This window comes from Temnothorax nylanderi, unplaced genomic scaffold (genome assembly GCF_030848795.1).
Source record: "Temnothorax nylanderi isolate EJ_2023f unplaced genomic scaffold, tnyl_v1.0 TNYL_tig0307_pilon, whole genome shotgun sequence".
NCBI classification, from domain to species: domain Eukaryota; kingdom Metazoa; phylum Arthropoda; class Insecta; order Hymenoptera; family Formicidae; genus Temnothorax; species Temnothorax nylanderi.
Genome location: NW_027249369.1, coordinates 168,395 through 184,708, shown reverse-complemented (window position 1 = coordinate 184,708; position 16,314 = coordinate 168,395). Strand labels below are relative to the sequence as shown.

General features: G+C 34.6%; 2 protein-coding genes and 1 long non-coding RNA gene across 5 annotated transcripts; 1 reads left to right on the top strand and 2 right to left on the bottom strand.

Moving 5' to 3' along the window:
- Positions 1–5,541: 5,541 nt before the first annotated feature.
- Positions 5,542–8,425, bottom strand: LOC139780949 (uncharacterized). 2 transcript variants are annotated; one of them, XM_071719691.1, is made up of 5 exons: positions 7,611–8,425; positions 7,118–7,250; positions 6,833–7,027; positions 6,528–6,711; positions 6,188–6,418 (listed from the first exon to the last, which is right to left on the bottom strand). In XM_071719691.1, exons 1-5 carry the CDS (start codon positions 7,623–7,625, stop codon positions 6,223–6,225), a joined length of 723 nt encoding a protein of 240 aa, XP_071575792.1. In that variant the 5' UTR covers positions 7,626–8,425; the 3' UTR covers positions 6,188–6,222. The 2 variants fall into 2 exon arrangements, 1 of the variants encoding a protein (XP_071575792.1); XR_011720386.1 differs by adding an exon at positions 5,542–6,103 and having other exon boundaries at positions 6,188–7,027; positions 7,118–8,425.
- Positions 8,426–8,671: 246 nt separating this feature from the next.
- Positions 8,672–10,614, top strand: LOC139780954 (probable ATP-dependent RNA helicase DHX37). Of its 2 annotated transcripts, none has more exons than XM_071719700.1 (4): positions 8,672–9,347; positions 9,411–9,622; positions 9,702–9,799; positions 10,477–10,614. In XM_071719700.1, exons 2-4 carry the CDS (start codon positions 9,420–9,422, stop codon positions 10,539–10,541), a joined length of 366 nt encoding a protein of 121 aa, XP_071575801.1. In that variant the 5' UTR covers positions 8,672–9,347; positions 9,411–9,419; the 3' UTR covers positions 10,542–10,614. The 2 variants fall into 2 exon arrangements, with proteins under 2 accessions (XP_071575801.1, XP_071575800.1); XM_071719699.1 differs by having other exon boundaries at positions 8,674–9,347; positions 10,462–10,614.
- A 1,591-nt stretch (positions 10,615–12,205) lies between these two features.
- Positions 12,206–13,494, bottom strand: LOC139780955 (uncharacterized). Its single transcript, XR_011720387.1, has 2 exons — positions 12,838–13,494; positions 12,206–12,620 (listed from the first exon to the last, which is right to left on the bottom strand). It is a non-coding gene; the product is annotated as an uncharacterized lncRNA (long non-coding RNA).
- Positions 13,495–16,314: the final 2,820 nt, after the last annotated feature.

Sequence of the window (16,314 nt, the reverse complement as noted above, 5' to 3'; positions counted from 1 at the left end):
TCAAACATACATTGAATCTAAGTTTATCAGATTTTATCTTTCTTCCTATTTTTATCCGACACTGTATACTTGTCAACTTTTCGTTGGATCAAAAGGTTCCCATCTACTCGCTGGAAAAATGTGTTTGTTCCTCTCGTACCATGATCTAATGAGAAATAACATAAAAGAGAATTATACAAAATATTCTTTTAATGATAAATACCTAAGTAAAATTTTTCCGGCATGTAATTCCTCGGTTTCGACAGAAGCATCGTGCATAACACGAATATCATCGTGAACGTCAAATGTGAACAGAGGCCCGCTCTTTCCTCGTGCTTATAGATATCCATTAACAGGTGGTACTTATGGTCGGCAGTCCAGACTCCGGAAAATCGCATTTTGCAAAGAATTATCTGAAGGAGTACGGATACGTCGACAGAGACACTTTAGGCAGCTGGCAGAAGTGCATTGCTGCAGTCCAACAATACTTGAATCAAGGAAAAAGTATAGTTATAGACAATACCAATCCTGATCCAGCTTCGAGAAAGAGATATATTGAGATAGCCAAGAAGCGCAATGTCTCGGTCAGATGTTTCGTCATGACGACAAGTATAGAACACGCGAAACGTAATAATAAGGTAATCGAAAATTAACATTAACCGTCATCGTGTGAAAGAATCGTATGAAGTAATGTTTCCGAAAATTCTAATCGATTTATTATTATATTACAGTTTCGCGAGTTGACTGATCCAAGCCACATCTCAATCAACGAGATTAATATCAACTCCTACGTGTAAGTAGATTTTAGATATATACATCTCTACACTCAAAATTATTTATCTTTGGATATGTAATTATACTTTGATGTTACTCTTTTGCAGGCAAATGGTCGACAGAAGCTTACAATGTGGTACAAAATTGTTCCTCAAAGGGAGTTGCTGCCCAAACTCAGATTGAAGGTCGCATTCAAACTAATATTTATGCAAATATTTATTTTATGATACAAAATTATGAGGTAAGTAGTTATTATTATCCAATCTTCGAGAATCTCTTTGCAGATGCGCAAATTAATTGAAATTAATTGATTTTTTAAAGCTAATTTCCCTTACTGGAGAATTGGTAATGAACGGACATGCTGAACAAGTAGGCATGGGACCAGATGAATGAAGCCAGAAACACTTGAATCCATCTGTACATAAGAGTTGTCAAGAAACTCTACAATTTTCACGCATAATCCGCGATTCTTAGTCAGTATGGACTAGAGTTTAATACAATCGCCATTGATGATCCCCTTTAATCGCGTCAAAATTGATTATTTCGCTTTTTGACTTCGTTCTTTACTCATGTTGTAAAATAGTTTTCCGATTGTGTAGAATATTTTTATTTAGAAAGAAATTTATAAAGATTGTTATATTGATCGTAGAGTAGAGAAAACAATAAAACTTTTAACATTTTACAAAGTAGTGTCACATTTAAACTAGAACATTGTATCGAATAACTCAGACGAATTGGGAAATTCGTTTCTACGTGACTCATGTCTATTTCTGATTGGGGACGATTCGAGAACTCATTGAAATAATTTAATTTCTTTTCACGTTTAAATTTAGGTCACCGTAGATTAAACTTGTTACCTTAGAAGTTATTGTTAAATGGCGCATTTTATTTATTTAATATTCCGCACTTCACTGTTGTGGCATAAAATTATTTTATGTTTCAAAAGATGGAGACTAAGCTTTCGGATTAATCCAGATGTACGCATATATACTGTATATATTTGATTAATTGTTTACTTAGATATCGATGATTCTTGCGCGATATGCTAATACATTTTTTTCTATGCAAGATTTCAATGCAGTAGAAACTAGTTAAGGAGGTTCTACAGGTACTCTCTAGTCAGTCGAGAGATGAAGAGAAAATCTTCAAATTCATCAATTCTAAGTATTTATAAAATATTTTCATGAATTTTGATGATGTTAGAGCTTATATCATACCCGTATTAGTCGAAGCGAGGAATAATTAAAAATATCGTGTAAGTGCTCCTTTGACTCCGGCTTCTTATACATGCGAGAAAATGTGATAACGTCACGAACTTGAGTCTCGCTGTTCTGCTCATATGAGCGTGGTCCTTTTCTAGTCAGTGACTGCGTTTACTTTTATAAATTTACAATGACTCCTCCAAGCCCGACCAATTCATGGAGAAATAAGGATAGAGTCTTACGTGGTGTCAAAAGAGGAAAATTCGCTAAAAAGAAAGGTGTTCTTCGAATGGAAAATGCCCAAAAATCATTGACAGATAAAAGGTTATGTGAGGTGCAGTCGCTGCGACGTTGTTAAATCTCCCTTGTTATTCGAAGCACGCTACATGAACTGTGATATGGCCTGTTTCAATAGCCAATATCACAAAATTTTACACGATAACCCTTGTTTTTCTCGATATTTCTGAAAAGCTTAGATTAAAATCTATAAGAGCTCCGTTTTTTGAATCTCTGGTAGGCCGCCTTCATATAATTAATATCTTGTTTCCTGTCTCCGGGAACCCTTTTGCCATAAGAGCTCATGTTAAAACTGTGATTTCAAAATTCATTTTTGCAAATTTTTACACGATAACCGATGCTAAAATTTTTTGAGCACTTTTCTCGCATCTCACTTTATACGTCCATGAAGTTTTTCTCCAATTTTTAGATACATCCATTATCTGTAGAACCTCCTTAACTGAGAAAAAGAGTCTATAAATGATTCGTAACTCGTGCAATTGCGCTCAACTGGAAACGTTTGGCAGTTATGAAATGTTAATATTTAATATTGTTGTTAAACATAATATAGAAATATTTTTCTAGGAAATGTATACAAGTAAGGTTACAATCATTAAATCGCTCACAGTGCTCACGTACATAACTTTGTCGCGCGCTGCGATTAACTCAATTTATTATAATTTATTATAATTTTTTAACAAAGCGAAAATATAGCGCAATGAACATCGTTACGTAATAATCATTCGTAATTCATTTTCGTGTATATAATAATTTTCGTGTACCTATATAATATGTAGCTGACCGCAATCTTTGACTATATTCAAATTTTGTACAACACTTCATTTAGCATTGTATTAATCATTAAGTAGCTTTGAGTACATTTAGTAGCTTTTGTATATTCGTCAGTTTAATCCTTGAAGTTATTAAGACTTGCATCAATTTTTACCGCAAGTCCTCTTACATCTTTTATACGTCTTCTGTAAAATATATAAAAATATATCATAACTGAATTAACTCGCATATCTTGGTCTGTCTTTTTTTTCTCCATTGCTTAACTTCTATTCGCCTCCCAACTTGACGTATACGCTACTATACTCGTCCAAGACGTTATTCGCGACATTTACAAGCTCTCTGTCTTTCTCTTCAATCGCTCTAAAAAAAATGTGTCGTCTTGAAGTGATTGATCTTCCTAAAGGATTTAAAAGTTACGCTTTGCGAAGACATAAGATATACGTTAGCTGGAAAATCGATTCACAGCGGGATTAGAAAAAGACGGAATGTTATGCGGTCGGTTCTTCAACAGTATAACGGGTGAACGTTTCGCGACTAGGTTAATCCACTTGCATATCGGTCATTGCGATCTCGCTCTTGTACATATTTGACTCATCGTCATGAGACTAGCTCCATTGTTCGCGAAGATACTTTTCTCTTGTTCTCTCTTCTGCTACCCTAAGGCGCGCGCGCGCGCGCGGGTGTGTGTGTGTGTGTGTGTGTGTGTGTGTGTGTGTGTGTGTGTGTGTGTGTGTGTGTGTGTGTGTGTGTGTGTGTGTGTGTGTGTGTGTGTGTGTGTGTGTCAAACGTTTTACCTATTATTAACAACTTCAGACACATTACATTTTTATTTTTAAGTAGTAATTTTTTTCTGTGGTATACATATGTATAGCATTAACAAGGTGTACAACTAAAAAGGTTACAGATTATTATTTTTAAAAAACTAAAAGAGAAATATTAAATTGTTGTTTTCTTTAAAAATAATAGTCCGTAACACCTTTAGCTTCACACCTTGTACATACTGTTTATAAGATTATAAGATATATTGTTTATAAGATTAAGATGCGTAACACTACAAAAAGGCGTGATATCCGTACAAAATTACCTTTTTTAAAAAAAAGGTAAAAAAGGCGCCAAGTACACGCATAGTAGTGTATATGTATTATGTTGTTACCTCGAAAAAAACAAAGTGGTAGTATAATACCTCCAAATAGCTTTACCCTGTACATACTGTTTATAAAATGCGTAATACTACAAAAAGGCGTGATATCCGTACAAAATTACCTTTCTTAAAAAAAAAGGTAAAGAAAGGCGCCAAGTACACGTATAGTAGTGTATATGTTGTTACCTCGAAAAAAAAGAAAGTGGTAGTATTATACCTCGAAAAAACCTAAGTAACAAGTGGTAGACGTACTCTTTGTATCTCGAAAAATCTCGAAAAAATCTAAGCAGTAGTATCTTTATTTCCAAAAAATTATAACCCAAGTGATACACATCACAAAATTATGTTACCTTATCAAAGAAGAGTCGCGCTTCAAGTGATCTATTACAATTACAAAAAAGAAATGATATCTCTTTAAATTACAGCGCCAATTACAGAGAGAACATATATATTGCCTCAAAAAATAATTGTTGCACTACTTTGAAAAATCTTTACATGGTGTCAATTAGAAAAAGAATGTATGATAACAATTTTATAAGATTAAAAAATTTTATTTAAATTTAACAAGGAATACAAGATATTTAAATACAAAGTTTACATGTGTATTTTTTAGTGGTCACAAAGAATTACAGAGGAACAGTACAAAATAAAAATATTTTATTAAAATATTTAATCCAACGAGGGAATACAAGGTATTTAAATACAAAGTTTATATATGTATTTTTCAATAGAATAAAAGATTTAATCACAAAGAATTACAGAGGTAACAGTACAAAATAAAAATATTTTATTAAAATACATAAATTTTTCTTGTAAAAAAACTTGGCGCTGCTAGACCTCGAAATTTTAAATAAATAAATAAACTTATCCTATACTTAATTATAAGCCGCATTATTCGCCGTCGTCACGCACACCCATATCACTCGCTCGCACATACACACCACGCTGATAATCATTTTGTTACTCCCGTAGCATTCTTCTCTGAATTATTTTTATTTATTGTTGTTCTTATTTATTTAAAATTTCGAGGTCTAGCAGCGCCAAGTTTTTTTACAAGAAAAATTTATGTATTTTAATAAAATATTTTTATTTTGTACTGTTACCTCTGTAATTCTTTGTGATTAAATCTTTTATTCTATTGAAAAATACATATATAAACTTTGTATTTAAATACCTTGTATTCCCTCGTTGGATTAAATATTTTAATAAAATATTTTTATTTTGTACTGTTCCTCTGTAATTCTTTGTGACCACTAAAAAATACACATGTAAACTTTGTATTTAAATATCTTGTATTCCCTTGTTAAATTTAAATAAAATTTTTTAATCTTATAAAATTGTTATCATACATTCTTTTTCTAATTGACACCATGTAAAGATTTTTCAAAGTAGTGCAACAATTATTTTTTGAGGTCAAATATACCGAAAAATTGGATAAACTATAATAATAAACCTTTATTATAATTGTTTCAACAATTTGTTAAATTTTATATATGAACAAAACTTTGTAGAACTAAACTGTTTTAAACAAAACTCATCTTGCAAATAATAAAATATACAGACAGTGTCTACTCACTTGAGTATTGGTTGCAAGTTAAATCAACATAGCTTACTTAATAGTAATAGCTTCATAACTTAATTGTAATACTTTTAAATAATACTGTCATTTAAATTATAACGAAATACTATAAATAATACTGCACTGTACTGTACTATAACTAAAATAAAGCCTGTTAATGTTACTCTATTTCTTTAGTTTCTGCTTCTAAAACCATTTGTAAGATTTTTATTTCTATTATAGCTCTCTTTCGATATGGCAATCTACGTAAAGCTTCTCCCAACATCTTTAAAAAGCCATCTACAGCATCCATATCTGGCGTCTTCAAAACATCTAATAGGGCCGTTTGTATTTGTAATGGTTGATTGCACGATTTTTGTTCTATAATTATAAATATAATAATATTAGAGCTTAAAATAATCTAAGTTGACGAAATATATAGATACAAAATATATAATTACCTACTTTTAGTGGTGGTTGTTGATATAGGCGTCGGAATATCAAACGCAGAGCTTTGTCTTTGCAGTTGATACCTCTAAGGATATGGACGATTCAACCTCTGAGCAATTTGTATTTTCTGCATCGATCGGAGCAGAACTTGGTTGCAAACTTTGTTGGTGTATGGATACAAATTCAGAAGGAACAGTATTTTCGTTTGAAGATCCTTCAGCTTCATTCGATAATGTATTAATTGTTCTGTAAAATAATTGTTAATTAATTATTATTAAGTAAATTATTACTAATTATTGTAAACTAAGTATTGTACTGTATAATATTTTATAGTAAAAATTAAAACACTACATACAAATTAGTTTCAAGCACGTCGTCCAACGGTTTCATCAACTCATAAAATCTATAGCTGCATTTAAAGTTTGCAGAAGATGCATCGGATCCACTTGGCACATATTCTTTTAGTTTTCTTTTAACTCTAATGTAACAATCACGATGGTATTTCCATCTTTTCTGCAAATCTTTGATGCTCTTATCGCCTAAGTATTCGATTTTAAATTGTATTATACAAGTATCAAAACAAATTGTAACAATAATTTGATTATATACTCAATACACATATTTGTAGCATCCAACATAAATTATAATATTAGACTGTACCACCAAGTGTGTTTTTCACTTCTTCCCATAATGCTGACTTTTTCAATTTTGACCTTTCCTTTATGTTTAATCTATGATTATACAATGATGGTCTATCTAAAACTGCCATTATGAGATGTTCATCAAATTCAGTATGAAAATTTTGAGATGACAATGGCTCATGTACTGTACTTTCAGTCTCATTTGGTTTTTGTACTATAACAGGAAATTTAATAATAATACTTCATATAATATTCAAATTAATATGTTGTGTGTGTGTGTGTGTGTGTGTGTATGTGTTTATACCAATAGTAGCTACGGCATTTTCATCAATATTCAATAAATGTTTAGTTTCATCATATCCTTTGAAACACTCATGTAATAAAATATTTTGACATTGACTTGCCATCAACCAGCCACAATATCCACATCGAATTTGCTGCAAATATTAATTGAAATAATAATAAGCAACATATTGTAGTTTCACACCAATATATTGTCTTATCAAAAAAATACATAATAAATACAGAATAATAAGTAAAAATAAATAAAGCACAAAAAAGAATAATAAGATTTTGATAAAAGATTTAGAAAAATTCGAAACTTAAAGCAAAAACTATTTTAAAAGCTATTACAAATAGTAATCTCACGCCTAACCTATCTTAACTGGAAAAAGTAATCGCTAATTAATAAATTAATATATGAATTTTCCATTATTAATATCTGAAATTAGTTTTTACTATTACATCAAAACCGATTTTATAATAAATCATTAATTAAAATAAATTAATTTGCTTACTGGTACATTCTCCATGGTAAACACAGGCTGAACACAGACAAAGAGTCACATACATACACATTGATACACACACTTAATATAAAACCGCGTAATACGCTAAAACTGAACGCGAATTGTAGCGCAGGCGTTATGAAAAACGCGTAACGCCGCTGATTGGTTACGCGATACGCGTTACGCGAAAAATACATGCCATGGGACGTCAGCCTTACAAAGTCTGAAAGACGTTTTTTTTATGACGTCATACAGACGTATTTCTAACAAAGTCTGAAAGACGTTTTTCTTATGACGTCATACAGACGTATTTCTAACAATTGTCATAGAGACGTCTCTTTTAAAACGTCTCTTACAACGTGATTATGACATGCGTGTTGTGTGGGAAGGTTAACCATCATTTGAAGGTTAATCTTCAATTGACGGTCCGAAATCACACCCAACTTTAAGGGTTTTTCTTTGGATGATGGTTAACCTTCAAGTGATAGTTAACCTTCAATTAATGGTTAATCCTTAAAAATGACGGTATAAACCCTAAAAATATAAACCCTCAAATGAAAGTAACAAATATGGCGTCCCAATGAGAATCTCTTAAAGGCTCCGCTCGCTGAACCGGACTCCTCGCCTCGATCCTCCCTCTCGGACGCTAGCTGCCGCAGCTCTCCCTTTCCTGGCGGTGAGCTCTCCCTGGTGATCCGACTCTCGCTCGGTTGGTTTCCAGAACACGCGCCGCAACGATCAATCCGTCAAGAAAGAGGTAACGGACTCGACACGTTCGAAGAAACGCAAGCAAGTGCGGCCATGACACCTAACGAGTGAGGAAGGAGGCGGGGGCTCTTTGAGAGTGGCGAGTCGCGCCATCTAATGTGAAACGATCGGATACTTCCTTCTACGAAGTAATTAAACTTTTTCGTGGAATTAATCCATCCCAAAATCAATTTGTCGTTCTTAGTAACCGTAAGTTTTTTGTTAGTGATTTTATTAAGTAAAGATACCGATTCGTTTCTGACCGTCCCTCGGATGGATTCTTGGCATTTGTTAATGTTACCCCTAAGAGCACAGTTGACGGAAAGTCGACGGCAAGTCGACTTTTATAAGTCGACTTCTAGTCGACTTCTAAAAATGGCGGAAAGTCGACTAAAAGTCGACTTCTAAATAGTCGACTTCTAAAAATGGCGGAAAGTCGACTAAAAGTCGACTTCTAAATAGTCGACTTATAAAAAGACGGAAAACAGTCAAGCGGCGCGTCATGCATCATCAATATGGCGGCGAATCTCGAGGAGGCTGGAGGACCAGATGAGTGGACCAGAGTTTACGCGAGTGCGAGGAATACGTGCCGCGAGACAGGACACGATAAGACGCCAGATAGTTCTTGCAGGTATGGCGGATCAAGTCGCGAGAAAGGTTTTGCCCGACGAGGTAAAAGAGGATCAGGATAAGGCCAAGTGGAAACATGCTTACAGGTTAGGTATGGTGTGTTATTAATTATCATCGATAATTAAGACCTATTGAATGCGACCTCTCCATTCTGTATCATCTTTCAGAACATCAAAAATGAAGGAACCTGTGTTCATGCATTCTTCGTGCGTTCTACGGAAAATCAGTCCGGAATAGGTGGTTTATAAAGAGGTGTACGAAACGAATAAGATGTACATGCGAGGTGTCACGGTGATAGAACCCGAATGATTGCCGAAATTCGCCCATGCTATGCCATCTTAGTGAACCATTGGTTGATCCACCGCCAAGGTATTTTTATCACAATTGTTGCTTTATAATGTTTTTCCTACTTATTTATAAAGATATTTATAGATATAATCAATGAACCGGGAAGATCATTTGCCGCGTGTCTGGTACATTCGGAAAGGCCGAATGGGCACTACCATCGATGGATATAGAGCATCCGTGGACGGTGTCAAGTGGTTAGCGTATTTCTTCTTGGAGGGTCAAGTGTGCCCTAAGCTGAAACAATTTGTCCCGTCGCTGCTGACGACACCTGGGAGCATCACCAAGTCATGGGCCAGGTAAATCGTTATTCTATCTCCTTTCGATTTCACGTTGATTCATCGAATAGATTACATCAATTCAATACGATTTTTTCAGGTTGATACCACGCACTCAAGCAATAGTACAAACGCTGCAGTCGCAGGGAGTCGTGTCCAAACACAAACTGCTAGAAATCTGGGGTTCGGCTAAAAAATGTGAGATTTTAATTTATAAAATAATATTTAGATATTATCATAGACTTCTATACAATACTAGACCACTGACAGACATCTCGGCCGTGATGCTTGCCGCCATGTTGATTTTAGTCAAGATATGCTATACTACTATTCTATACAAGTGGTTTTATACAAGATTTCTATACAATAGTCTGGCATATACAGAATGTCCAAAAGAAAGGGTTTAATACTACAGGAGTAGTGTTTCGATTTCGGCATCCAAGTACGCTACACGTCGAAGGCATGACTTACAAACTTATTGATAACATGTACCAATATTTAACACAAAAACATTCGCCTGCTTCGTTATGTACTGTAATAACGAATGCAGATAAACGCACATCATGAGCAACTGAACACCCGATAGTGACTTATTGTTAATTCAATATGGCCGCACCCTTCACTAACACTTGCACCTTGCACTCGCATCAGCTTTTCGGCAGTGCGTCCATAGATGTTAGTGGTCTAGTATAAAAGTCTGTGGATATTATATTTATAATAATAATATATATATATATATATATATATATATATATATATATATTATATATTTACAACATTATGATAATAATATGATATATATTTATATAGCTAATTTTGCATATTGTTTCGCGATTAACGCTGGAATGTTTTAATTTTAGTTCTGTTATTGTCAGCTTACCAGAAGTGGCTGCCGGAATCCGCGCACGCAGAAGTGGCACAGATATGGCCGCCTTTGTAATTAAGAATAAAACATTAGGATTGTAATTATACAGTTTTTTAGATAATTAAATTATTTTATATATGAAAAAAAATCGAAATGCATCAGTTTTAGCCCTCCAGCAAGGGGTCGATTGTGTATCTTGAAATAATGAGGTAAAAATTACAAAAGTGAGAAAATTCATTAGCGTATCTACGATTTTATTTATCAAAATCTAATAAAATCTGTTAACTTTTGTTATTTTTACCTCGTTTCAAGATACACAATCGACCTCCAGACATACGCGGCGGTTTATTTTATCGACTTTAAAAGTTGGCGGGAAGTCGACTTTTCGTCATGACGGGAAGTCGACTTTTCATCATGACGGGAAGTCGACTTTAAGTCGGTGGTTTTTGCGACATTCGCCGACTTCAAGTCGACTTAAAGTCGACTTTCGTCCTTAAAAATGTCGACTTTTCTGCCAAGTCAGTTTCGGTAGAAGTCGACTTTAAGTCGACTTAAAGTCGACTTTTTGCTCTTAGGGACCCTCTACCCAGATAGCCAAATCTGTTCGAACAAACAATGCCAAATACTTGCTACAAATTTTGGTTTTAGAAATGGTACAAATTTGCATCAAAATTTGTTTTATCAAATGTTGTCGACAAACTGCTAGCAAATACGTATCAAAACATGCGTACACAATTGACGCCAAATTGATACCAAATATCGAGCAAAGCTTAGTAGTACCTGATAACAAATTGGCATCAAATTGCCGCTAAAATTAGTTGACAAAACCTAACACCAAATTAATGCCAAATATTGAGCAAATTTTGGTGACAAAGCTTGAGAACAAATTGACGCCAAATACCGAGCAAAGCTTAGCAACTACCTGATAACAAATTGGCACCAAATTGCTGTTAAAGTTTGTTGACTAAACCTAACGCCAAATTGATGCCAAATATTGAGCAAATTTTGGTAACAAAACTTAAGAACAAATTGACGCCAAATACCAAGCGATGTTTAGGGCGTTTCATTCAGATGGCGCGACACGTGAGTCGCCACTTTCAACGCGCCCCCACCTCCTTCCTCGCTCTTGTTCAGTGTCATGGCCGCTCTTGCTGCGTTTCTTCGGACGAGACGAGTACGTTTTCCTTCTTTCGTAACTGATTGAGCTAAGCGGCACGTATTCTGGAGACCAACCGAGCGAGATTCGACTTCCCAAGGAGAGCTCACCGCCAGGAAAAGGAGAGCTTGAGGGAGGATTGAGGCGAGGAGTCCGGTCCAGCGAGCAGGGCCCTTCCGATATTCTCATTTGGGACGCCATATTGGAAGATCGACATTGATCGTGGTAGTACAAGGGGCTCTGCAAGGTTAATTCTCGTCTTAAGATCTGGAATTGCTCTCATTCTTGTGGCTCTGGTTTATATTCTAGCCCTAGAATTGATCTCGTAGACAAAAGCAGAGGCCCCCCCTCTCTTTTCTTTTCTTTTTTTTCTTTTCTTTTCTTACTTTGATTTCAATCAGTAATCCAGACTCCTTAATTCCGCCCTGTAAGATCTGGTTAATTCTCGTCTTGAGATCTTGGAATTGCTCTCATTCTTGTGGGTCTGGTTTATATTCTAGCCCTAATGTAATTTTAATATATGCATTACAATTTTACACTGTCAAATAATAAATAATATCGTTTGATAATAATAACAACAGTATAGATAATAGTAACAATTTTATTACTTGACTTATTTCATTCTATTTTTGACAACTCGTATATACATTAATTGTGGCTAAGGTCTATACTATGTCATAGTGTAGATCTTAGCTACATTTCTGGCAAGTCAGTCCAAAGTATGCGGCTTTGTTCTCTATCCTTTTTATCTGTAGCAATTTTATTTCTTTTTATTTTTTAATTATTTTTTATGTATTATCTCTTATGTATCAGGTTTCTGAAGAAGACTAACAAGGGTACGGTCGGGGGTGTCCGAGACCGATTTGGATGCGCTTTGGATATGTTGTTGAGCATCAAAAAATATTAGACTCGTATTTTTTTTTTTGCGGCTTATCTCGACGTTTAGGGGTTGAAACAACCCCTCGAATATAACGGATTTTATAGTTTTTAGCGAATATCTTCGAAAATATAAGGCGTATGAAAAAAAGTTTGGTACAAAAGGTTTATGGCTTTTTGTGCTCTTTACAATGGCGTAATCAGATTTTTCAAATTTGTCACATTTTTTAATTTAACCCCACCCCCACCTATTATTTTTGCCAAATATAACAATTTTTCCAACGCAAATTTAAGAGCGTCAAATGCCAAATACATCCATGTGTATTTTTATTATGATACCATTATTAGATTTTTGGCAAGACGAGATGATATGTGGTATAGGCGTCGCGCTGTAGGTAGGTGTTGCGTTATTTCTGTTCAAGTTGCGCCGTACGCTTAAAAATTTCCATTTCAACTCCGGGATGACCGAAAGCGCTGATGCGAAGGCCAGCGCAAGGCTATTTCGAGAGTCCTGGACTAGCAACGGAATGTAGACTCCGATATTATAAATACCACCGCCGAATTGTAAGATCGAGCGGGCAGTCGCAAATTTGAACGTGCGTCACATTAACCGCTACAATAATACACTATCCCAATTATAACTCCGGGACAACCGAAAGCGCTGATGCGAAGGTCAGCACTAGGCGCTGACAGCGAGGAGTTTACGCTATTTCGATAGCGTTAGCACGAAAATAAATAAGCAGGAAGTCCGGAAGGTTATATGGAGTAGGGGAAAGCCTTCGCGCGTTCTGAAGGAAGGCACGGACGGACGGCAGATAGATTTGAGTCGCTGAGCGAGAAGTACATACCATAATTTGGAGAGAGAGAGAGAGAGAGAGAGGTGAATAGTTGAAAGCAGTGAAAGTTGCAGAAAGTAGCATTATTACATTGTATGGATTAAACTTCATTCTGAAAGATATTAAAATTAAATATTTGTCTCGAACTTTAATTATATAAATAAATACGCACTTTATAATTAATGGAGTGGTCTTTGTTAGGTTTGATACCGTCTCTTTTCAATTTGCGACTGCCCGCCCGATACAATTCGGCGGTATTTATAATGTCGGAGTCGACATTCCGTTGCTATTCCAGGACTCTCGAAATAGCCTTGCGCTGGCCTTCGCATCAGCGCTTTCGGTCATCCCGGAGTTGAAATGGAAATTTTTAAGCGTACGGCGCAACTTGAACAGAAATAACGCAACACCTACCTACAGCGCGACGCCTATACCACATATCATCTCGTCTTGCCAAAAATCTAATAATGGTATCATAATAAAAATACACATGGATGTATTTGGCATTTGACGCTCTTAAATTTGCGTTGGAAAAATTGTTATATTTGGCAAAAATAATAGGTGGGGGTGGGGTTAAATTAAAAAATGTGACAAATTTGAAAAATCTGATTACGCCATTGTAAAGAGCACAAAAAGCCATAAACCTTTTGTACCAAACTTTTTTTTCATACGCCTTATATTTTCGAAGATATTCGCTAAAAACTATAAAATCCGTTATTTTCGAGGGGTTGTTTCAACCCCTAAACGTCGAGATACGCCGCAAAAAAAAAACACGTGTCTAATGTTTTTTGATGCTCAACAACATATTCAAAGCGCATCCAAATCGGGTAGGTTCTAAATCGGGTTTTTTCGACCAATAAACGTCGAGATAAGCCGCAAAAAAAAAATACGAGTCTAATATTTTTTGATGCTCAACAACATATCCAAAGCGCATCCAAATCGGTCTCGGACACCCCCGACCGTTCCCTTGTAAGTATATAAAGTCGAAACGTAAAACGTTAATTGTATTTAAAATTTGTTTAATTAAACGAGATTTTGTTTTTAAATTTAAATTGATGACCTTTTTATAACTCGAGAAAATCAGCCAGCCTTCCATCCTATAAGTTTATTTTGTACTGTTAGTTTAATTAATTTAGTTATATTTTTTTCCATTAACATTCCATTTGTTATAGTGATTGTGCAGTAGAAAATCTGAAAAAATAAATGTTTTTAAAAAGTAAAGATAGTAGGGGAGACCGGGGCTAAGCCGACAACGGGGCAAACTTGACACTAGGCTTTTTGCCAATTTAAATCTATCGTAGAAACTTGCCTTTCCTACTGTAAATGCGTCTTTATGTGCCAGTATTATCAACGGAATTTGGTAACATTCTGAGTTATAGTGTAATTTTTAACGCGACATAAGCGTTTTTGATAGTGAAAAGTAATTTTTCTGATCTCTCGAAAATGTCTACTCTTTCATCGAGCTTTACTCTTGCGAATCTACCGGTAAGTGATTTTGATGGGAAATTTGATGCTCTATATGAATCCGATAATCGTTTTTGCATATTTTCAAAATTTTCATGTTTTTGAAGTGACAAAAGTGAAAAACGACGTCCGGGGCAAAGTCAACACCACGCCGTTTCGTCGGCTTCCAGTAACAAACGATGCTTGTCATGCAGCCGTATGGCTCATGACAAATGTATGCGCACGTCCGATCGCGAGTTTACCTGCATTAATTGTTTTTCAGACATGAGTTTAGATGAAGATAATTGAAAGTTCAACAATTTTTGTTTTCATTATTTTAAATGATTGTTCTAGCTACTTTATTTTGAATTTTTGTACTTTTTAAATACACAATAAACTATGTATTTTCATTTTCAGACAGTAAAAAATAAGTTCCAAATCAAATTGTGTCGATCAGACAAAGTGTTGAGTTTGCCCCGGCGGGGTGTCGAATTTGCCCCGGCATTTTTCAATTCGAAAATTTGTCTTCGCGTCACTTTTCCTTTCCTGGCGGCAAAACAAAGCGACGTACAGCAAAACTTCCTGAATCAATTTTGTACCTGAAGAAACACTCTTTAAATATGTACCATTGAATTTGCCTAAAAATTTTAATTAAATATTAAAAATTGCCTTTGAAAAAATAGTGTCGGCTTAGCCCCGGTCTCCCCTATATATTTTGAAATCTATGTATTTTATGTAAACATAACATTTAAATTTATTTGCAGTTTATTTTAGAACATGCCAAAAAACACCGTTTCATAAGCTTTCTAAGAAAGTTAAAAGGCAGAAAGTGAATGTTGAAGTTGTAGAAGAACTCAATTCAACAGATTCTTTAATTGAATTCGATCAGTCGCATATTCAGCAAGCACATGCTTCCGTTAAAAGCCAAAGTTCCGTAATACCAGATTTTCTTCATAATCAAAAAGAATCTGAACTTTCTCATTATTCTTAACTTTTTCATCATTCTGAACTTCCTCACCATTCTGAATTTTCTAATAATTCTGATCATTTTGAGTACTCTGAACACTTTGATTTCGAAAATAACGATAATTATAGAGATATATTTAACATTAACAGACACACCGGCAACGATAACGAGGCTCATTCAGATGACAACGATGATAATTCTGAAAACTGCGAGAATAGTGATGAGAATAAAAAATATTCGAAATGTTTCGTGAAAACAAGAGTTATAAAGAAGAGTTATAAGAGTATAAAGAGTTATACTCTTATAGTCTTAAAGAAGAGTTATAAGAGTATAAAGAATATGTAATATTATGTAATAAAATGTTTCATTCTACTTGCCGTTTGAATCTGATTAAGGCAAAATTGTAATATTAGTTTGAAATAGAAACAATTTAAAACAATTTAAAATACAAGGGAAATGCTTTAGTTTTATAACTATCATATTCTTGCAATATTAAAAATTTTACATATTCTTTCTTTGATTAAAATATTTCTCAAAATAATCTTGGAACTGTTGATGAAATATCGTGTATTT